Source organism: Podarcis cretensis (assembly GCF_951804945.1).
Source record: "Podarcis cretensis genome assembly, chromosome: 3".
In the NCBI taxonomy this organism is placed as follows: Eukaryota; Metazoa; Chordata; class Lepidosauria; order Squamata; family Lacertidae; genus Podarcis; species Podarcis cretensis.
The window spans coordinates 99630106-99654468 of NC_137172.1; the positions used below are offsets into that span (position 1 = coordinate 99630106).

Consider the following 24363-nt stretch of genomic DNA (forward strand, 5'->3'; position numbering starts at 1 on the left):
TACTCTACACCCCTCTTCAAATAGTTGGAAACTCTGTAGACAAGGAGAATAAAGCTCATGGACGATATGCCTGCTAGACATAATAAAGGTAAAGGGACCCCTGTCCATTAGGTCCAGTCATGACCGACTCTGGGGTTGCGGCGCTCATCTCGCTTTATTGGCCAAGGGAGCCGGCGTACAGCTTCCGGGTCATGTGGCCAGCATGACTAAGCCGCTTCTGGCGAACCAGAGCAGCGCACGGAAACACCGTTTACCTTCCCGCTGGAGTGGTACCTATTTATCTACTTGCACTTTGATGTGCTTTCGAACTGCTAGGTGGGCAGGAGCAGGGACCGAGCAACAGGAGCTCACCCCGTCGCTGGGATTCGAACCGCCGACCTTCTGATCGGCAAGTCCTAGGCTCTGTGGTTTAACCCAAAGCGCCACCCATGTCCCTACCTTGGCCCCTAGGAATTGGCTAATAGGGTGCAGGGTGTGTGTGCAGAGTGACTTGGGATAACAGGCAGCTTGCAGATAGAGAGGGTGCAGTGATGGGATTGATGCCTACTGTCAACACTTCTTTTGTGCATAGGCTCAGTGCTCTGGAGCCCTGAAAAGAGCAGTTGATATGCATGGCCCAACTTGCATCTCCAACTGAACAAGGGCAGGAACCGTGGGTGCAATCCTCACCCCCTCCCATGTTTATTTACGCAAACACACTTTGTTATTTGTATAGCGTCAGAATCAAAAAGTATGACGCACAACGACATGCAGGTAAATGCCTGCTTACCTGATGCAGCGCGCCAACGATTTTGCGGGCCTCTTGATAGACAGTTTCAGGACTCCAGTGAGGGTTGACTTCCTTCAGCGCTTTTGCCAGGCGGTTGTGCTCTCGCAACCAAAGTGTATGCATAGCTGCCAGTGAAGGGACTTCACTAGCTCGACTGTCTCCTGCCATGAAGCATTCAATCCTTTCTTTCTTGTCCGACTTGGGGTCTTGGGCGCAAAGGGAAGGCCCCTGGGCCACAAAAGGAAGGTATTCGCGGCCATTGTCAAAATATCGCGTGTTTATTCTCAGGAGGCCCTCTTCGCTTGTCAGGTTCCTCAGTTTGTTCTCTGTTGCAGGCGTGCTGCCATAAACAGTCGATGCGTCAAGGAAGGAGGTGAGGCTGTTAATCTGTTGCCTTGGATTTAAGACAGAGAGGTTTCCTATGAGAAATCCTTGGTGACCAGTGGCACATGCAGGGGATGAGCGGTAAAATGGCAGGCAGCTCAGGTTCGTAGAGAACGTATCATTGGCAAAAACCTGTGGATTAGGTAAAATACCTTTGTTAGGGAACATACTGCACAACTATGACACAACTCTTGCTGATGCACATGTGGCTGAACTCTTAGGGCTGCTTCTTATGGTGTATTGTGCACACAGTGGATTAGATCTCTGAGTGGAAGGCCTCTTTCATTTTCATGACACATCAGTTGAAATATACTCGGAGTCGAGAGTGGATTTCATGCTCTTTATTCAGCTCATAGTGGTGAGGAGGAATGAATGTTTCCCCAAAATATCTGCTTTATATACATTATTTACACAATGGGCTGCACGTGATTGGCTCATTCCGGGATTCTCCTGTAGGCCAATCAGGTTGTGGATTCACTTCCACCTGGAGCTGGATTGGGTGGCTTCTGCGGACCAATCAGACTGCTGAATTGTTCTAGGACCAATCAGACTGCTGCATTCTGAATCCTATTGTTCTAGGACCAATCAGACTGCTGCCTTTTGGATCCTATTCAACTCAGTACATAACATCAGTTGTCAAGGGAACAGGGGCATGTGCACAAATCACACCCTTCGCCTTGCACTTGGCATAAAACAGTTTAATGCCCTTGTTTAGAAAGGACAAATCCTTTTCGTTCTTACTGTTAAACAGTTGGGCTCTATAGGCAAATTAAAGGAATATATTGATATATATATTTGCTGTTTTGCTGGTCTGATTGTGTTCCATTTTACAGTTCCAGGTCTTTATTTGAAATTTATTCAGTGGAAAATCTGCAGTTTCAGTTTAGGCATCAATTAATACCCCATCAATACATAATCACTCAAAGGGCCCCCAAGTTTTAATGGACACAGATATCATTTGCAGTTTCACAACATATGGGCTCTGTTTTTAAAAACTGTTTTTTTGTGGGGTGAGGGGGAAGAGTTAAAATATGAGAATATATAGGGTGTTGGTCTTGTAAATACGTGTATTACTCATGTGAATGACAAAGTGGTTAAACAGGCATAATTGGGATAAGGCGGCCCTTCAAGTAAACTATTCCTAAGCTGCTAAGGGCTTCATAGTAACACTTTGAATTTGGCCCAACAGTAAATTGACAACCACTGTCAATCTCTGAACAGAGGTGCACTATGCTGACACCAGTCTCAGCTACCACCAAGGCTACCTAGGTCTCCAGAGACAAAGCTGGAACCAGAAGGCAGATTGCATTCCTGCTCCTTCAGAAGAAGTGCAATCCTGTCCCGGGCAGGCAATTGGCCAATTTCTCAGATATTTGTAAGAATGATGGGAGGTTTTCAGTAGCCCACCAGAATAAAGGTATGTATGTGCGTGTGTACGTGCAGTATTTGAAAATGAAAGATGCACAAAATCCACATACATGTTTTTTTACCTGACATACCTACAAGAAAATACGACTTAGAAATGTGTTTCTCTCCCTGGCCAGACAAAATGAGGGTCAGCTGGCTTAGCAGATGCTGGAAAAGAGAGAATGAAAGCAAGGTGTTGGGAGGGTAGACCTGTGTGTACACATGGCCGTTCTACAACCCCTAAGCTAACCTGGTGCCCTCAGCTGCAGGGAAGGTTGATGTTCTGCTGTAGGTGTTGAAGTAGACTTCTGTGCACAGAATGGGAGATGATGGAACTCCATCTTATCCTTTGCCAACAAAGGAATCAAATCGTTGTCGGGAGGCCCTGTTGCCCCTACCCATTTTGTCTGAAGTTTAGCAACATATCACTTAATGTAATGAACCATGACAAGGCAGGATAAGAAAAATGGGTCCTTCCCTCATGGGGCAGTCCTCAGTGAGAACTCTCAGTTGTGAATTTCAAAAGATAACCAAACTTTGGAAAGAGGACAAATTTTCTCTGCCATTATGTACGATTGTTAAGGAAGGGCTGGTACTTTTCAATACAGTTTGCTAAAATAACCCCTCAAGGGAAACCTCTGCAGTGCTTTGATAAAGAAAAAAAGCACCAGCTTTGTAGAGATTGCTGACCTAATCCACCTTTTCTTCTGTTTGCTGTTGAGAGTAGTTCTTTTTTTTTAAGCATATACTCTAGAAGTCAAGATAAGCTCTATAAACCCCTATATTAATCTTGCAGGTATCATATATTACATTATAAATGCATCAAATCTGTTCCATGTTCAAGGTGCTATTAACAAACAAAAGGGGGATTTTTAAATTTGTGTTAATGCAGGTGGAGAAAAACCAGACTGAATGGGGGAAATGCCAGGCACACAGAGAGGAAATCTGGGATTTAAATGAGATGATGAGGGCTGAAGGATACAGTACTTGTAATGGAGCTTTAAAATTTGTGGCTTAATGACATTTCCCCCCCATATTATTCAATAGGCCGTGTTGGTTTTTTTTCTTTCTAAAATAGCACTGAAAACTCATTACTGTGGGGAATGCTATCAAGGAGGCTATTATGTTAAATACTTGCTTATCTTCTAAGCTGATTAAAACTTGTTTGATTAATAAATGCTCCCACTTCTTTGCTCATTAGTTTAGTGGAAACAGTTCCAAGGAGTGATCCTTTATTTTGACAATGAATATTTCTCTGGTTAATCGTGGCCTTTATTGCCTCTGTTGTGTAATCAAGTGTTTTCTTTGCTTGATGTTCCCCTGATGCAGTGTTTGCCTCCTTTATTAATTTGGTCACTTAGATGCATCTTATTTTCCCTTTCAATTGAAGGGAAGGAATTTTTAGGATCCAATGGACCTCCATTCCCCCAGCTGAAAATAAGCCTAAACCCAGGTAACTCCCATTGCTCATATCCACCCCTCTTTCATTCTTCTCTTCCTTTCCCAGTTTAAACTGTAAATTCCTCAGAGCCAGAGCACCATGTGAATCTATGGCAACACTGTTCCTACTACTGCTTGGTATGACTATATTGGATCCTATATTCTTTTGAAATGCTGTTTGTGAAGTAGAATCTGAATAAATTCACTAGGCATTTAATTACTTAGTGAACTAAGGTGAAAAGTTTCTTGCAACACACCAAGTGGCAGCAGGGGGCGGGGTAGGAATCTGTCAGTTTTTGTTTCTCCCCATTTCTCGTTTCCCCATTCTTAAGTTCTCTACATTTTTAAAAGTCCTCTTGAAAGCTCACCAGCATTTTTGTGTGGATTTCTCCTAATATACATACTTCTGTATGCAATTTTTCCTCAAATACACATTTCTGCAAAGCAATTTCCCCTCATGCAATTCATTTTGTATGTTATTACCCCTTCATTTACGTATTTTAATGTATTTGTTTATGTCCTTACTATGTTCCTTTTTAAGTGACATCAAACATGCCTCATGTCTTCTTGTTCATGCAACCAGTAACTCTTACTGTAGTGTATTTACATGAAGCCATTTCCTTTGCACAGTACCATGCCAGAAGGAAAGTTCAGCTTGTCTATTACAAGGGGAAAATATAGGGCCATAATTTTGTACCTGAAAGTTTTCCCTTCTGTGGTTCATTGCAGTTCTTTGGGCAAATTGCGTTAGAGATGGTGTATTGGAGCCTTCTTCTCCCCACCCTCAATGATCCTGACCCAAATAAGCCCCTCCCTTGGACACTTCTTTTTTTCTAGAAAAGAAAAATAGTTGTGTGTCGAGGTCCCCAAGACACCCCCCAATAAAACACAAGTGACACATTATTTTTGTTTTAGGTTTTTGGCATAATTTTGGCCACTACTTTATTCAATTACAAGCAATGTGAGTGGTTGCTTAGGCATTAGTTGCGACTATCTGACCCCGCATGGGGATAGTCTGACATTCACAAGCCTGCAAAGTCAGAAAAGGGTAAAACACCCAGGGAGAGAGACGGGACTGGGAACCATGCCTCACCTCTCCCCAAATGCTCCCAGGGGCTCTTGCGTGGCCCTAGCCCCTTGACAGGGTTCGGACAAAAGCATGGCGAGCCCCTGGGTTCCTTTAATGGAAAACCCTTGCAGCAGCAGCACTTTTGGAGGGGCAGGCACAACCAAATCCATACCCCTCCACCAACCAATTCCCAAACCAATGTCTAACCGCAACCTTACAAGTTGTGACGATTTGCTACGCAGTAGGCAAAAACCAAATGGCACCAGCCAATCAACCAAATGGACAAAATTCCTACCAGGCCCCTGCCCCAAAGCAGACGACCCCATGACAGGCATAGCAAGGTCAAGCAAACAGCCTAAAATAGGAAGGGCGGGTGATCCGATGCACCCAGCGAAAAGAGGAAGCTCAACGCTGTGTGCAGGGCATTTAAAGACTAGGGCTGTCAATCAAAAAATGGCAACATATAATACTCCCCAGCAACAGCCTGCGCTCTGCTAATGGTGGCCAAACTCTTTCCCGCCCAGCAACAGCAGGGTGTCTTGCTAGCCCCTACCACAACACGTGCTCTCCATGAAGGAGAATACGCTATGTGGCGTTCCAATCACAGAACCACTGTGAAACATCATCCTACATAGACCCCAAATCCTATGTGATCTGTAAGAGTAACACCAATGCTTGCAACAATCGTATGTGCTCTTTTATAATACCTAGGAGACATCATCAATGCTCCAAAAAATGTGCTCCGAGAAATTACAGGACGAAAATGAACTAGGCTCCTTCTTGGTAGTTCACCTCATTTCCCAGTGCTAACTCAGAAGAAAAGCTCTGCCGGATAAGATTAAATGAATTTAAAGACTTCGATGCACATGGAAAGGAGTATCAGGCTGTATTTTCAACCTGCATACCTTCATCTGAATACCTGAACAGAGCCCCAATACATATGCGGGGCTCTGTCCACACAACTGTCATTGAGAACACAAAGTTACCAATTGTGTAGACCGGAGATGGGCAATCTGTGGCCCTCCAGATGTTGCTGGACTTCTAACTCATCCCTGTCAGGGGCTGATGGGAGTTGGAGCCTGACAATATGTGGAAGGCTACAGGTTCCTCATCCTGGGCAAGTACTGCTGTATGCAAGAGGACCTTTGCAGACACTCACATGATCTATGGATCCTAGGGCAGTACCTTGCCTAAACTAGTGACCTTCTAGGTGCCTTCTGCCTCCTCCTTTGGCAGGAAGATAACAACCCACCTCGGTTATTTGATGAAGTCTATCAATAAAGAAATACTTCTAGAACAGGATTCTAGCTCTGCTAAAAAGTACCCACCTGACCTTAGCTTTTCACATTGAAGAGTTAGAGAGCAGATCCTCTGCTTAAAATTAGAGGCAGTATATTCACAGGCTGTTTCATCCTGAATCATTAGAAGAAAATATTTTCAGCTATTTAATTGTATTTATCACCAAGGCTATTTTAAATAAAATATAATTACGACGCTGACTTTTTTTTATTAATTACTGCAGAGGCCATCAAATAGCTACCAGATATTAAAATCTCTCTCTGAATTGTAATTATAATACTCAAGAGTATTATACTTCTATTTTGAGAAAAGAAATCCGTTGCTCAGAGGGATGTTTCTTATTCTCAATCCTTAAGAAAGGAACGTAAATAAATCGAGGTTGAAAAACAAACCCTAAAACACAAATTGTTCAAAGGGGCAGATAATCCATTTAATTGCATTGGGCACATTTAATAGAACTGGCTAGTTTCTTGTGATTTGAATCATATGTTTTAATGCTTTCAAATAAATAAATAAATAAATAAATAAATAAATAAATAAATAGCATATTTGTTAATAAGGTAAGTTGCCTTGGGACAGTTGCAGCTTTGAAAAGTGGCTTAGGTCACATCCACACCAAACATTTAAAGCAGTCTTGTACCAATTTAACAGTCATAAGTTTCTCCAAATCAGGCATCCCGAAACTCGGCCCTCCAGATGTTTTGCGACTACAACCCCCATCATCCCTTGCTAACAGGACCTGTGGTCAGGTCTGATGGGAACTGTAGTCCCAAAACAACTGGAAGGCCTTGTTTGGGGATGCCTGCTCCAAGTAATCCCAGGAACTATAGTTTGTTAAGGGTGCTGGGAATTGTAGCTCTATGAGGGTTAAACAACAGTTCCGAGGATTCTGTTATAAACAAATAAATAAATTGTCACCACATCTGATGGATGGATGTTCATAGAACAATAGAAGCATAGAATTGGAGAGTTGGAAGGGACACATCTAGTCATCTAGTTCAGCGTCATCTAGTTCAGACACCCCCAAACTTGGCCCTCCAGATGTTTTGGGACTACAATTCCCATCATCCCAGACCACTGGTCCTGTTAGCTAGGGATGATGGGAGTTGTAGTCCCAAAACATCTGGAGGGCTGAGTTTGGGGATGCCTGATCTAGTCCAATCACCTGTATTGCAGGAATCTCAACTAGATCACACATGACAGATGACCATTTGTATGTTTGCCGTCTGCTGCCCTTAATTCTGTGGCTCTTTATCTTCAGAGCTCATCTCCTCTGTCCTGAAAACGTAGTTTAAATCCACCAGCTCCTTCCTCAAGCAATGTCCCATCATGCTTTGCTCAGATGAGTGCCTGATGTAGCATTGGCTCAGCTTTCAGGTTCAGAGGAGAGAGAGAAAACCGCTTCTGCCTGCTTGTTCACTCTTATTATCATATCAAAAACCTTCACCCTTGAGGATTTTAGCAAGACACAAAGGAGCCAGCGTGGGGCTCATTTCCCTCCCAAGAACTGGAGAGTTGGAACGGAGGTCAAAGGCCATCCAACTCCCTGCACAGCACAGAAAAGCCACTACAACATCATCCCTGATAGGTGGCTATCTAACTTCTGCTTAGAAACTTCCCACAAAGAAGAGTCCACCACCTTCTAGGACAGTCCCTTCCACTTTGAAACACCTTGTAACCATCAATAAGTTATTTGCATCTTAACTGGGACTGCATTAAAAAATCCATCTTTTAATTAGTGTACCAAATGTCTTTCAGGACACTAGCAAAAACTAGCTTGACCTAAGATACAAAGGATTCTTGTGAACTTCCTGTGGCACAATTGCTCCATAAAGTTTCATAAATACACATTCCTATACACTTTCCATTGCAATAGGTTTCGTATTAAAAGCAGCCAGAATTTGCAGTCAATATTATTATGCCGACGACAGTCACAATACACAACTGAGAATGGTCACGTGCATTTCGACCCCCCCACCCGACAGGATAGCACACTGCCTATGAAGGAGAGAAAAACACCTCCCAAAATGTTTTAGAAAAATCTTTCTGGATGCTCCTGTTGGACAGGTGGCGGCATAATGAGAAGCCTCTTTTGTTAGCTAAGCTAGCCTTGGAGTCAAGTCTTCCTTGTGCAAAGTAGGGGGCATATAAGCTATAGATATATGACCACCAGCAACAGCTTTTGTAATTTTCTTGCACAGTGCAGTTGCTACATTTTACACAGCGGAAGCCCACACCCATCAGACTTTATATGAGCCTATTTAAATGGACAGTAATTTTGTAATACTCAATCTCGCAACATACTGAAGGTAGGAGAATAATCCATGCAGCGATTCCTTAAATGAGTGATATTCATGTATGTGCTACCTGCTTTGAAAGGAATCCATGCAGCTATTTCTTAAATGAGTGATATTCATTTATGTACTACCTGCTTTGAAAGGAATGGGACAACCTATATGTGCAGGAGAGCCTTATATGCATGCAGGAAATAATTTATAGTTTATGGTGCAATTAGACGTGATATTTCTTTTAAAAATCAACAACACCTAAATGTACAGTGGTACCTCGGGTTAAGTACTTAATTCATTCTGGAGGTCCGTTCTTAACCTGAAACTGTTCTTAATCTGAAGCACCACTTTAGCTAATGGGGCCTCCTGCTGCCGCTGCGCTGCTGGAGCACGATTTCTGTTCTCATCCTGAAGCAAAGTTCTTAACCTGAGGTACTATTTCTGGGTTAGCGGAGTCTGTAACCTGAAGTGTATGTAACCTGAAGCGTATTTAACCCAAGGTACCACTGTAGTATAATAATAATAATAATAATAATAATAATAATAATAAGCATCATCATCATCATCTGGCATAGACTCCTCCCTAAGCCATCTGGCATAGTAAAGTTTTTTACCAGCAATAAACATTCTCACTATACTTACAAAAAAGTATTAAAACAACTGTTTAAAAATTGGAAAGGGGAAACAACAGTAGATTCTCAAAATGCATAGGCAATCAAAGTTTCCAGGCAATTTTAAAACCTAAGATGAAAGGAAGAAAGACAAATATCAGGAGGGCGAGGGTGCCACACCTGACACCAGCAGAGGCACCATCAATTGCTGACTGACATCCCTGTGGAAGGAACCTCAAACAGTGAGTTTTGCCTGACTGCAAAGAGCCCTCAGGGTGAGCTTCCAGGAGCGAGTCTTGTGTATTACTGTAGCCAACTATAACCTAGGAAAATTTTTTCCCATCTGTTTTAAATAAATGTTTGTTTGCTACTTTTTGAAGGGTGAAAAGGGCAACACTTTGGTTTGGAAGAATGCCCATTTTCCAGCTCTATAATTTCACATTGTCCACTGATGGGGGAAACAAGTACAAAACAAAACAATCTTTAGATATTCTGAAACTGTACCGTTAACAGGATGCAGTTCTGTAGCTCATTTCCCAAGTGGAGCGTTTGACGTGGTACTTTCATCTGCCAGAATGTGTGCTATAGAAGAGCATGATGATATTCCACAGGAAGAAGTAAGTCCAGGATAATAAAAAATATCTCTCTATGGAGGCCTCTTGTTTGAAGAAGCAGCAAAACAAAACCTAGCCAGGATAGCTCTTTCCTTGACAATTCTTATTCTGCAAAATACCCTCGGTGGCATTTCAAAAACATGGCCAGAGAAGCACATTACAAATAAGTACTTATTTACCAATTTGCAAGAAGCTTGCCAGATAACATCACCTTAATTCCACAAACGCCTTTAGCTCAATCAAATGAATTAAACAAAGATCTAGATCAGAAATGTCAGAGTAACTCCAAGTGTGAGAGTTTGCATTTTTGTCTGGTCCATCCCTGCTGGCACAGTGAAACCTAGGTCTGAGCAAAATGTTCTTAAGAAGAATTCAGTTTCAACTAAAAGTAAACTAAACAACCTAATGGCTCAGTCCATAAGGCTACAGCTCAAGTCATCCCTGACCACTTGCCATAGGAAGGAGGACCTCATATTGACCACCACTACATCATGTTCTTTGCTTCTTCAACAGTTAATTCCAGTTCATATGAACATAAGAAGACACCTGCTGCATCAGGCCAAAGGCCCATGAGTTTAAAATCCTGTTCTCACCGTGGCCAACCAGATGCTTACGAGAGAAGAACCCCCAAGCAGGACCCGACTTGTGATTCCCAGGTGGTACATAGTTGCTATTGAAAGCCTCCTTGAATTTGTCTAATCCTCTTTCAAAGCCTCCTTGAATTTGTCTAGTGGCCATCACCTCCTCTTGTGGAAGCAAATTCCACACAGATTGCTGTTGGCTCGCTGCACAGCTTTTAAGATTTCGCAGAGTGATTTTGGATTGGGAGGGAAAACTAGCCCATGCTCCTGTTAGGTGCAATGGGATAAGAGATGGAGAAGCAACTGTCACCTTCCTACCACTGTTTCCAATAGAAATCCAGAACTGTAGAAGCAACTTTGCTTGTAGGTTGTAAAGGCTGGGTCCCCAACTGCTATGCCAGATCTGTTGGGTATGTTCACATTCTTTGCAAGGGCCCGTAGTATGTCCAGGGTAGGTTTCTTGTCCTTGTCCATCCTAAGCAGTATCAGGTTTCTGTTGGTTCTGAAATAGCTATATAAATGGGAGTCTCAGTAGGTGCACCTCCTCGTTCAAAGGGATTATAATTTGGCCTTTAAATTTAGGCACTATTTTGTGGTGGTCTTGACTTGCATTGTACAGAAAGGGAAATTTAAAATGTAAAAGTAAGAATTTTAATTAACGGGAAAGACTTCATGTCAAAACAAACAATGACTAGCAGGAATGAATAATCTGGCAATGGGGAGGCTTGCTATAGTGAAGGCACTGTAAGGGGACTGTTAAGCCAGCGAAGGAGTAACCGAACACTGAATTCTTTGCTTAAGAGCTTTTGTATTCTTCAGGGGAAGGTGCTAATGGGTAGAAAGTATCTTCTAAAGGTGCCTTCTGCTTTTCAAGCAGTGTTTGCCAGGAGAAGGAGGAGAAGGAGGAAAAAATCTCCCACAGAACAGCAAATTATTGCATTCATTAATTCTAGGGATCATATTTCTTTTGCCAAACACACGTTTTCAAGGATAGAAAGCCTATACTAAAAACATGCAGCAGAATTACAGACTCATATATATTCTCACATATATCCTCACAGAAGCGCCATATAGCTCAGGGGTAGAGTACCATACTTTTCCATGCCTAACACCCCCCCCTGTGTATAAGATGCCCCCTATTTTGGGGGACAAAAAAATTAAGAAAATGGGGGGAGATTGCCTAGAGTTGTTGAGCTTTTGGGGGGGGGGGTTGCCCAGTGGCGTAGCGTGGGTTGTCAGCACCCGGGGCAAGGCAAGTAATTTGCGCCCCCTAACCCGTGGATTTGCGCCCCCTAACCCTAACCCCAAGATGTTGCGCCCGGTGCGGCCGGCCCCCCCTGCACCCCCCACGCTACGCCACTGGGGTTGCCAAAAAACACTCACTTGCCAGACCTACGCTAACACTCGTGAGTGTCGCAACAGCCTGCTAACGTCTGTCCTCTCACTGGTAGAAGCAGCCAATTGCCCGCCCAATTACTGCAGCAACAGCCAATCAACACCACCCCTTGATGCAGCCACCAATAACACACTGCTGACAATCTCCGGCTCATGGCATCAACCAATCCCACGTCCCCCCTATGCACTATCCATGTTTAAGGTAAAGGGACCCCTGACCATTAGGTCCAGTCGTGGCCGACTCTGGGGTTGCGGTGCTCATCTCACTTTATTGGCCGAGGGAACCGACGTACAGCTTCCAGGTCATGTGGCCAGCATGACTAAGCCGATTCTAGTGAACCAGAGCAGCACACGGAAACGCTGTTTACCTTCCCGCCGGAGCGGTACCTATTTATCTACTTGCACTTTGATGTGCTTTTGAACTGCTAGGTTGGCAGAAGCTGGGACTAAACAATGGGAGCTCACGCCGTTGCAGGGATTCGAACCACCAAACTTCTGATCAGCAAGTCCTAGGCTCTGTGGTTTAATCCACAGCGCCACCCGTGTCCCTATCCATGTATAAGACGCCCCCTATTTTGAACATAATTTTAGAGTATAAAAACCTAGTCTTATACAAGGAAAAGTATGGTATGTGCTTTCCATGCAGAATGTCTCATGTTCAATCCCTGGCATCTCCAGGCATTGCTGCGAAAGACTCATGCGCAAAACACTGGAAAGTCACTGGCCCACAGTCACTCTAAAAAAAACAAAAATGAAAAAAAATTGCCCTTAATAGCAATACATACATAAGGATGTTTTTTTCTAGAGCACAACAAGTATCAAGAACAGCTGTGGCTCAGTGGTAGAAGCATCTGCTTTGCATACAGGAAGTCCCACATTCAATTCCCAGCATCTCCAGGGAGGGATGGTCAAGAACCACTGTCTGAAATCTTGGAGGCCTATTGCCAGTCGGTGTATACAATAGTGACTTCATTATTGGGTATGTTCCTATGGAATAGCGTACCTGTAATGCTAACTTATTGTGGCCAATAAAAACTAATTGAAAAAGGAACTCAAAATTAGTGAATTTTGATAACACTCTGAAAATCAGTTCATCCCCAGTGAAATAATAGCTTTCTAGATTTTGTGTTTCGCTGTCTTTGCCTTCATAGGAAAAGTTAAACTGAATGACACCTTTAAAACAGAGAATTATTTGTTTCTACTTTCCTTACTGGAATGAAAAACTTGATGCAGAAGACCATAGTAATCCCCTCCCCATTCTGATAAAACTCTTGGCTTAGCAACAAAATATAAACATGGCTTTATTTATTCTCTCATATTTTAACTACCTTTATCGACCATTATATTTTAAAGAAAACAAACCGAAAGGATACCTGTATTGGAAAACATGGACTCCTGTTTTCACAGGTCTGTTGGCAGTCTGCTTCTCCCAGAAAGGAAGGTCGATTTACACTCTGTGGCGTAAATGCAAGGTCATGACTGATGTATTGCCCCCACACAGTGATCATATCAGAATGTTGCTCATCTTCAGTAACAGCCTCATTAGATACCTCAATAATGTTTCTTGTCACTTCACGCACCTGGAGAAAAAGAGTTAACTGAGTTGGCACATGAGACACTATTTACTTTTCATTCAATAGCCAAAGGGGGTGAAAGCAACTAAGAACTGACCACTTTAGCCAAATTAACGTAAGTCACAAAGTTGTTCTATTTTAAAAACATATTTCAGTTTTATTAAATTGTTAAACATGAACAACTTCACACACACACACACACACACACACACACACACACCCCCCTCTCTTGGCAAAGTTGTTTTGAGGCAGGGATAGGGAAACTGTGGCTCTCTGGATTGTTAGAAACCAATCAGCCTCAGTCAGCCTCAGTCAGCCTAGTCAACGGTGTGGAATGATGGGAGTTATAGTTCAGTAACATCTGAAGAGCCATAGGTTTCTTAGTCCTGCTCTAAGCGGTAAACAAGAAGCCATAGGTGCCAACTCCCTGGGGCCCTGGGTGCCCGAGCACCCACAAATTCCCCATGAAGGGGCCAGGCATCCACAAATTTCACTGCCAGGGCCACACATGCTGCATGGCACCCACGGCCCCAGGCAGCCACTCCTGCAAGAAGCTTGTCTCTAATCATCTTTAGGCAGAAACAAAGGACCATATTGTGTGATAGCTACATTAGTGCTGCGATCCTGTGCGAGTCTGCTTAGAAGCAAGTCTCATTTGTTACTGTTTAGTGGGTGGGTTTTATTTTTTCCTTCATCACATTCTCTCTTGTGCTATGGCTCTATGCCTGGAAACTTTGTTGATGCAGGGTATAGAAATCTCTTATAAAAAAACAACACATTTTAATGATTTCACAGAGTACCAACCGACGGCAATGGAAATCCATTATGTAGGAAACCGTAATTCCATCCTTTGGGCTGACTTAGTCCATCTTCATAAACTGGAGGAAGCCATCTAGCCAGGGCTGTGTTGGAGGCTCCCCATCTAGGATGTTCCCTATGCAATTAAAATGTTTTAGAATACATTTTGATATAACCAGCAACATTAACTGCAGCAGGCATGTGGGCAAATATTCAAAAGCCATGAGTTCAATTCAGTGACAGATTTATGAAAAGCAATCATATGCAACTCCTCAAGCTTGAGATAAGTATGGAACAAGTTTAAGGTTTGTTTTAAAAAGTCAGCTATCCCTTGCAAAACTTTTTATAGCTGGAGGCTGTGGCCAGGATCCAAAGTGCCATGGAACAAATTCCACTTTCTCAATGGAGCTTTGAACTTGTGGGTATCAAACAGGCAACACCCAATACCACACGATACACCTCTCTTGAATCTGGAGGGGATTTTCAAAGGAATTTGCAGTATGGCATAAGCAAAGGGGAAGGGGAGATGTCAAACATTTTGCTTGGCGTGCCCAAGTCCTTCCACACTCTTGAAGTGGTAACTCTTTGGATCCTGGCCTGTAAACACAACTCATGTTATTATGACCTCTTGGAATATGGCTCAAGAGCAAGAAAGAAAACTAAGATCTCAAGGAAATCACCCAAAGCCATGTGATTATTGGGAATAAGGAAGGAAAGAGGTTGAAAAAGATGAGAAGTTTTCATGTTGAACGTTGGGCAATTTCATGTCCGTGCACACACAACTGCATGGGTTTAGTGGCCCTTTGCTATTTTCAGAGCTCCCCAAACCTGGGGGCAATTAATTCTTTCTTTGTGCAAAAGACATAGGTGAAAGCACAAAGTCCCAAGTAAGCTTCTCGGAGTGACTGAAACAGCTTTCTCAATCTCTTTCCCTCCAAATGTTTTGTAGTAGAGCTGCCACAATCCCTTGCCACTGCCCATGCTAGCTGGGGCTGATGGGAGTGGCAGTCCAGCAACTGCACTAAAGAATGAGTAAGGAATGATGATGATGATAGGAAGAAGAACAGATATTTACTGGAGCACCAAACAAAAAAGACTGTTCCTTCTACAGTGGTACCTCGGGTTAAGTACTTAATTCGTTCCGGAGGTCCGTTCTTAACCTGAAACTGTTCTTAACCTGAAGCACCACTTTAGCTAATGGGACCTCCTGCTGCCGCTGCGCCGCCGGAGCACAATTTCTGTTCTTATCCTGAAGCAAAGTTCTTAACCTGAAGCACTATTTCTGGGTTAGCAGAGTCTGTAACCTGAAGCGTATGTTACCTGAAGTGTATGTAACCTGAGTTACCACTGTATACAGGAGTCACTGCAAGGTGCAACTGTACAGAAAGACACAGATGATCTACACAAAGTTAGTCATACACTTATGTTTCTGTAGGGACACTTAACAGGGAACAATTATTTTAGTAATACTTCATTGATCTTCAGTATACAAAGGGGCTCAATTTGCAAAGCAATGTGGGACAGTAATACATTTAATTAACTGCGATAATTCACATTTGAAGGTTGACGTACGCCTTAATAAAGCATTCAGATTAGTTACAGCTGATTTGTCTTTATTGAAATGGCATAAAATACTGCACATAGTGCTATTTCACTCAATTAAAAGTAATGATATGTTAATTTAACAGCTTAACCAGTGATTTTCTTCCTGATTGCTTTAATATTTTAGCAGATCACTGGAATGTTACTGGGGTAAGAAACCTTTCTTTTCAAAAGCGGTGGGGAGGCAAACAGAACTGCAAGCACATTCTGTGTGCTTGTGGATTTGTTCCCTCAGCTGAAACAAATGGGGAAACCCGAATCTTCAGCAACATGAGCAAGAGTGCTGTGTTCAAGGAAGAATGCACAGAAATATCTGTAGTGAAGTGTAGGGTACAATTTTTTGACACAGTCCATCTTCTGCCAAGGGCAACCTGTGTTCATATAAAGCTCCACTTCACAGCCTGAATGCAAATCTACACTTTATATATTTCTTTAGTTAGATTAAGCAACCTTGCATATATAGTGGTACCTTGGTTTACGAACTTAATCCATTCTGGAAGTCCGTTCTTAAACCAAAGCATTCTTAAACCAAGGCATGCTTTCCCATTGCAGTGGGGGACTCAATTTACACTCAACAGGAAGTGGAACATGTCCTGCTTCCAAGGCAAAGTTCACAAACCAAAACACCTACTTCTGGGTTTGCAGCATTCTTAATCCAAGTTGTTCATAAACTAAGCTGTTCTTAAACCAATGTACCACTGTATATCTTAATACTGAACTGCCAGATTCAATATACATGTAACATTAAAGCACTTACTGGGGCTTCTCAAAGATGGTTCAGGGTTTAAATGATACTGCACATTCCCACAAACATCTACAGCCAACAGATGCGTCCATAATGGGCTAAACAGCAAACATTTATCCTTAATCGCAACTATATTTTTCAAACGAGCTTGTAAAAATTCTAAGGATTCTCAAATGAAGCAAACCCAGAGAGTTTCAATGTGAAACTAAGTGAGTATGGAAGCCCAAGGAAAAACAAGGGAGGCCAGCCTGTTTTGCATTACAAGGGGGAGAGTCAACATAATTATACCTCTTGCTGTAAGATTTACCTGTTCTGGCAAGCTCCGGTGATATGTCTGTATTTCCTGGTCATACAATTGTCTGGGCATTTTGGTGGCAACATGTAAGGCAGACATCCAGATACATTGCTAATCATCATGAGAACATCAGCAGGTAACACGTCTGGAAATTAAAAACACTGCTTCACTCTTTGAGCACAGCATTTGACTACCATTCATTATCTGTGGAATGCTCTCCCCAGCAATACCTGCCTGACACCTTCTTTGACATATTTTTGTTGCCACAGAAAATCTAATCTTTTCCCCAATGTTTTTGATAGACTACATGTTGCTAGTATGCTGCCTAAACTTCCTGTGTCTGTTTTGAAAGTTGTTTTATTCTCTTTGTAATGGTAGAATATTAATGTTTTTAAATGTTGTCTCTCGAAAGGCTTTGGGCAACAACGCAAATTAATAATACTGCAATTACTGGTGCAACACCATTCAAAATACTGATGCAAGAATCATACTACACACACACACACACACACACACACACACACACACACACACACAGTTTGAATGCCAGTTGCATATTTGCAATAAAATGCAAATATTTTTCTTAAGTGCTTATTGTTGTTTTTTTACATGTCCAGAAACATTAGTAAACTGTACACTCAAGCCAAACAAAAATAAACATTTGAAAGCATTCCTGAGATGAACTTCGCATCAGGATCTCAGACACTGATACAAGTGTTTTTTGTTATTTGGAGTATCTGACTTTCTTCCCTGAAGCACAAAAAGCGGCCTCTTTTCAATTGTGTTCAATTGTGTGCACAGCCCAGATATGAATTTAAGTCCTACCTGCAGCAAAATAAGACTAGAATGAAGTCAATACTGCTTTAATCTAAGAAGCACAACCCTTAAGCAGCCACAAGGGATCCTTGTGAGCATCTGCTTGTGCTTACCACTTGGAAGCAAGGAACGTTTATGCTTCTGGTGAAGTTTTCCTTTCAAAACCTGCATCGAAGCTTCCATGCTTTCGGCTGCTTGAGAGATAGCTTGAGTCTCTTGATATGAATATTTGGAAAATGCCAAAAACTGTGAAGGAGCCATTGTATCATGTCTTTCGAGAAGCCTACAGAAGAAAGAAATAATGGTGATAAAAAAACCCCTTTAATTACGTTGTCATCTCTTAGTATTTTCATGGTTGCACTTACTGCTCCATCATTGTTTATCAGCTTCTCTTTGTGGGTATTTTAAATACATTTTTTTCTCTCTGTTCAAGCACATTCCTGGCCTTTTAGATTCAAGAGTTCTATTTCTACTTCAGTCTGTGCTTCCTATCATAGACTGCAAAAGCTGTTCATGGTATATTTATTGTATGCATTTATTATACTCTGTTTAACATACATAAACCTAGAACTCACAAAACGGTGGACAATGTTTTAATTTGCTGGAAGCCACCAAGAGTAGCTGGGGCAACCCAGTGAGATGGACAACAAAACAAATCTATTATTATTGTTAAATCCATAATTTGGTTCGTTTTATTAGATCTGAGAGCAGTTAGATATGCGAGACACTGGACAGTACTTAGAAACAGCCTTTCTAGAGGGATTTTTGTGCCAGTAATGATTGGCACTGTTAATGTTAATTGTAAACAAATACATGTGTGTTCAACACCTGGTACATGGCAGCGGGGGGGGGGGGGTGAGACCCGGCAAAAATAATACAGTCTGAAAGGAAGAAAAACTACAAAAGAAATCTATTTCCCTCTTAGGATTCAAGTTCAAGCTGAGGTCACAAATGAAACTTGTTCACTCAGCGCAAGTTCTTCCAAAACTTAGTTCATTAAATCAGCAAACATAACCCTGAAATCCTTTCTATGGAATGATTAAGAGCTTCCCAATCTGAAACTGGATGAGAAACTGCCTCTTCAACCCAGGAGTGCTTTTTCATCCTCAAGGGCAGTGCTGAAACTCATTTGTATTGTACTGCCTCTTGCTTCAGTTATTTGCGAGCTAAACATTTGGGTTTTCACAGTGCTGTGCACCCTGTTACTTTCTGAAGATCAAATCTGAAATATGCACTTTCTCCTTCCTTCATTGTTTCCCACTCTGCCGCCCCCCGCCCTTTCATAGTTTGAAAGTTCTTGGTCTCAATGCACCACTGATGCTTCAAAATCAAGGATTATTAAACTTTGGTAAAGAACACCCCTTCAGGACACGAATTAACATTGTTCAGCATGCTCTCCCCAAACATTGCTGAGAATTTGGAACACACTCTCAGGTTGCAAAATTAATGATTTGTAGATTACTTTAAAAAGTGCAAATTTCTGTTTTCATTCACGTAATTTAGTGAATGTTCAGTGCAATGTTTTTTGCTGCTCCCACACAGCTGCGATATTAAGTTTACACCTGTACATACATCTGTTAGAAAAATTTTAAGGTGCATACACATAGCAGACACACTCTCCACAGAAAACCAACCCTTCACCCTTCAAATTTCAGGAAATAGGACTTCCGGGTTGGCGCCATCGCCGAATGGCGGACTCCCTCCGAGCTCCGGAGGGAGCCTTCTCGGCAGGGGCTGGGTCCTACCGCGCCGGCGACGTGGGGACCCTCAAAAACCATGGGCGCTGAAACCCATGGACATGGTGACTCGGCTGGCACCTTTTGCGTCCCCCGACCCGCGAAGGAGCCTTTTTAAAGGCTGCGGAGCGGGTGACAGGGGGGTGGTGGTGCTTTGAGTCCTTCGCTTCCCCTGCCGAGCGAAGCCGCATGCCATTCGACGGAGAGCGCTGACTTCTTCTATTGAAAATCTGGACTTAAAAGAATAACCCGTGAGTAATCGGAACCTGGACTAAAAAGGGGGATAAATTTTTTTAAATTCGGAGTGAGCGGGGGAGGCGCAAAAAGGAAGTCAGCCCCCCTGTTGTAGAAGAGTTAAAGCAAAGGATTTGACAACTAAGATCGAGTGCAACCCTACTTTGACAAAGTTATTAACTTCGCGAGGGAAAATCATAAGACTGAGCTGGAGGAGAAAGGTGGAATTGAATTGATTAAAAAGCAACCCCCCCCCCGGAACCCTGGGAGCGATTTGTGAGAGCGCCGGGAGAAGAGAAATAGAGGTTTTGACAGCTGTCAAAGAGCTGTCAAAGCGGAAGAATAAAATAGAGAACTTTGTTACGAGGACTTTGCCGGTTACATTTGTTACAAATTGGATACAAATTGTTACAAACAAGGAATAACAAGTTATTTTGACTGGTGGACGTGATCTGGAAGGGAATTTAGTTATTGCAAACCACCTAGAGGAGCCGAGGGACATTACAAGTATTGTTGGCGTGGAATTTGACCAGAACTTTCTATCTCCTGGGAAACTGCAGAAATGGAACACTATTTTGTCTACAGAGGTCTACGCACTAAAGGAGACAATAGATTTATCTATTGAAGAATGAAAGGGACTTGACGTAATGTTTTGTTCTTGAATAACAAGCCTCTGCAGAGGAATTAGAAGCTTTTGGAATTGGAACATTTGTGCAGGAGAGCAGGGGAAAAAAAAAAAAGGAGGAGTGAGATCAACAAGAACAACAAAAATAATAAGAACTGGACAAAGCTGGAAGTGGGAACATTTGGGACATCCAGATTTGACAGGTTTAAAGAAATAAAATTGGAGCTTTTACTCCTAGATATAAAAATCTGGATGGAAGAAATGGGCCTTTTTTGAGACAGACTCCTTCCAAGATTGGACATTCGAAATTAAAGATGACTGGGAAAGGACTATGGTTTAGAGAGATGTGGGAACTCCAGGAAGACATCAGACGTCGAGGAACATTGGGAACGCAACCGGGAAAGGGGGAAGGGAAATTTGGAATCCAAAGGGTGTAAAATTATTTTTTTTATTTTTCTTCTATTTTAATCTGTATTGCATATTAAAGGGGGGAACTTGCGGAAGGGAACAGGTCGATTTTAGGGGATGGGAAAATATTTTTAAAATTGAGTCAATGATAATAAGTTCAAATTTGGGATAAGAACTTGTTGAATTTTTTTTTTTGTTTATTTGTAAGAATTGGAATACAGGAGGGGGAGGGGAGGGGAAGTCCCGAAAAGATGTTATTTGGAAAAAGATTTTAAAATTGGATGTTTTGGTTTTTTTATTTTTTTTCTTTTGTTGTAATTGGAAAATCTTAATAAATATCATTTAAAAAAAAACAAAAACAAATTTCAGGAAATATTCCTTGAGAAAATTACACATTATTGTAGCACACAGAACAATCCCAAACAGTGGCGTAGCGTGGGGGGTGCAGGGGGGGCCAGCCGCACCGGGCGCAACATCTGGGGGGGGCGCAGAAGAGACTCAAGCGCTAAAATCCATGGGTTAGGGGGCGCAAATTACTTGCCTTGCCCCAGGTGCTGACAACCCATGCTACGCCACTGATCCCAAAAGCAATCTTGGCCCTTCTAATTACTCAAGTATTTCCTCTGCAGAAGGAAATATCTTGGAGAAACCTTTCCCAGTAGTTCTTTTCACTTACAAATCCTGTCTTAAGGGCATATTTTGTGTATAAATATGGTATGCCTGCAAGAACTAAAGTATTTACCATCTCAAAAGAATGGCCAGGCTGCTCAGGTAATGCAATCAGCAAAACATTATTAGGTACCTTGACAGACAGGAGAGAGCCACTCTCAAATTTTTGTTGCAGACCACCTACTATCTCAATGGATCATCACCTTGTTGTGGTGAGTAGGTTTTCACGTTCCTATGATCCTTGTGAGGAATGCAGGTGGTGCTGTGGTCTAAACCACTGAGCCTAGGCCTTGCCAATTGGAAGGTCGGCTGTTTGAATCCCTGCGACGAAGTGAGCTCCTGTTGCTTGGTCCCAGCTCCTGCCAGCCTAGCAGTTCGAAAGCATTTCAAAGTGCAAGTAGATAAATAGGTACCGCTCCGGCAGGAAGGTAAACGGCGTTTCCATGCGCTGCTCTGGTTTTGCCAGAAGCGGCTTAGTCATGCTGGCCACATGACCCGGAAAAACTGTCTGCAGACAAATGTCGGCTCCCTCGGCCAGTAAAGTGAGATGAACGCTGCAACGCCAGAGTCTTTTGCAGCTGGACTTAACTGTCAGGGGTCCTTTACCTTTACCTTTTATGACCCTTGTGAGTGAAGTCATTGGGAGTCTCGTACTCCCAGCAGGGTCACCCAAGGCAGTAAGGTCAAAGGGGAGGAAGCTAGACAAAGAATGGTCCAAAAAGTCCTCAACGGCAGAACAGGTGGTAGATAACAAGCGGTATGTTACGTCAGCTGTGAAGGCAGATGAAGGCTGCACCAGATAAGAATCCACCGGTCGTCATGATACTCATGCTATTGGAATAGAGCCTTTCTGCTTATGAAAAGCTTGGCCTATCACTCGACCTTCAAAAAACCAAAGTGCTGCACCAAAAAGCACAAAACAACCCTTCTGCAATGCCATAAATCCAGCTCAATGGTGTAACATTGGAAAGTGTCAATCACTTCTCCTACCTGGGCAGTTATATTTCCACAAGAGCAGACATTGATCCAGCATCGCCTGAGATCTGCAAGTGCAGCTTTCTCCCGACTGAAGTGCAGTGTGTTTGAGGACTGGGACATTTGCAGGGAAGCCAAAATGCTTGTTTACAAGGCTATTGTACTACCAACCTTACTGTATGCTTGTGAAACATGGACCACTTATAAATACCATCTTCAACTCCTGGAAAGATTCCATCAATGGTGTCCCCGAAAAATGTTACACATCACTTGAGAAGACAGGTGAACTAATGCCAGTGTACTGGAAGAAGCAAATATCACCAGTGTCGAAGAAATGATTCTTCAACATTGACTTAGCTGGACTGGTCATGTTGTGCGGATGCCTGATTATTGTCTTCCAAAGCAACTATTCTGAACTTAAAAATGGAAAGCTGGTGGTCAGCAAAAGAGGTTTAAAGACTCTCTCAAGGCCAATCTTAAAAAATGTAGTATAAACACTGACAATTGGGAGACACTGGCCTGCGAGAGCTCCAATTGGAGAACAGCCTTTACTGGTGTCATGGACTTTGAAGACACTCGAACTCAGGACAAAAGGGAGAAACGTGCCAAGAGGAAGACACATTTGGCAAACCCTCACCGAGAACAACTCCCACCTGGAAACCTATGTCCCCACTGTGGAAGGATGTGTGGATCCAGAATTGGCCTGTACAGCCACTTAAGGACTCACTGTTAAGACCATGTTCATGGAAGACAATCTCACTCAGCTATGAGCGATTGCCCAAGACGTTGTGATGTATGTATGATGCTTTTAGGGTGGTCTTTGACCAAGGGGTTGGGCACCATATACAGTTTTTAAAGGGGCTTGTACAATTTTGTTCTGCGTCTGTCTTACCTCCCTGCAAGGGGGAGGGGACTCTTTTGCAACAGAAAAATAAAGATCTGCCTTGCTTTTCACTGGATCTTGCTGATCATGGACTGAAGGGACCCAGAGTCCCTTGGGGAGCTGGGCAGCAAAAGCCCACCCCCAATTTTTCTATACCACCTCTGAGTGTATAAATAATACATTGATCCCATTTATTTATATATTGCCTTTAAACCCTGCTTTTCTTCCAGGCATATCAGTTGGCATGTGTGGTTCTCAACTCTCTTATCCTCACAACAATCCTATGGAGTAGGTTAGGCTAAGAAACAGAGACTGGCCCAAGATCATCCAATGAGCTTTAAGGCTTTCTACCTGGGTTTCCTCCAGCTCTCCTCTGGAACCCCAATCACAACACAGTTTAATAGTTTGTTGTAAGTTACATGGGCCTTGTTTTGCTGCAAGTTGCAATTACAAAGTTGGAAGAATTAGAATACTTAACAGAATTTCTTGCCACAAGCATAGATTCTAGTCATCCATAAGTTGCTCGTTTTCTACCACCCTTGTGGTTTCTGTGCCTGCATGATCTGGAATCAGTGCTTTAATCAGTATAAATCTTTGTCTCCACTTTAAGCCTATTATTGTAATCCAGAGTCCCATATGTAAATTATGATGTGCAGAAGGCTTTTTTTATTATTCTGTCCTGCCTTGATGCAATTGTAAGGTGAATGTAGACAGGAAATTCTGTAAGCAGGCACCTGTAAGAGATCACTGAGCAAGGCCAGGTATGGGGTTGCTACCTCACCTTTCTCTTCTTCTGGTTGTTTCTTCACCTTGGATAGAAGCGGTTTCCTGCAGAGTTCTCCTAATTCCATGCTCTTTTGCTTTTCCTATGCATGTTTAAAAGAGAGTCACCACAGGACCAAAGCATAATTTGACATAATTTGTAATAGCAATACACAAAAGCATGCAACATGCCATGAATGGGACATAGGTCAGCATAGGTCAGCCTAGGGTGAACACCTGGATAAGTGGAAAGCCGGGAACAGGCTATCTCCGCCACCCAAATACCCCCCTGGACTCAGGAACAGGCACAATCCCCTCTCAGGGGTTGACCAAATCATGGAGTCCCTGAATTCCTTTAACAGAATACCATTCACATAGGGATGG

At 42.6% G+C, this 24363-nt stretch overlaps 1 protein-coding gene across 3 annotated transcripts in view; it reads right to left on the minus strand.

The window, feature by feature from the left end:
- The window catches only part of TPO (thyroid peroxidase), a 100438-nt gene that overhangs the window by 48019 nt on the left and 28056 nt on the right, over window positions 1-24363 (minus strand). For all 3 annotated transcript variants that reach the window (XM_079969747.1, XM_079969748.1, XM_079969749.1), the window contains exons 3-8: window positions 23999-24083; window positions 17801-17970; window positions 16884-17016; window positions 14236-14365; window positions 13231-13437; window positions 770-1285 (exon numbers count right to left, since the gene is read on the minus strand). In XM_079969747.1, the coding sequence (XP_079825873.1) occupies window positions 770-1285; window positions 13231-13437; window positions 14236-14365; window positions 16884-17016; window positions 17801-17970; window positions 23999-24083 (1241 nt within the window). The remainder of the gene's footprint in view (window positions 1-769; window positions 1286-13230; window positions 13438-14235; window positions 14366-16883; window positions 17017-17800; window positions 17971-23998; window positions 24084-24363) is intronic.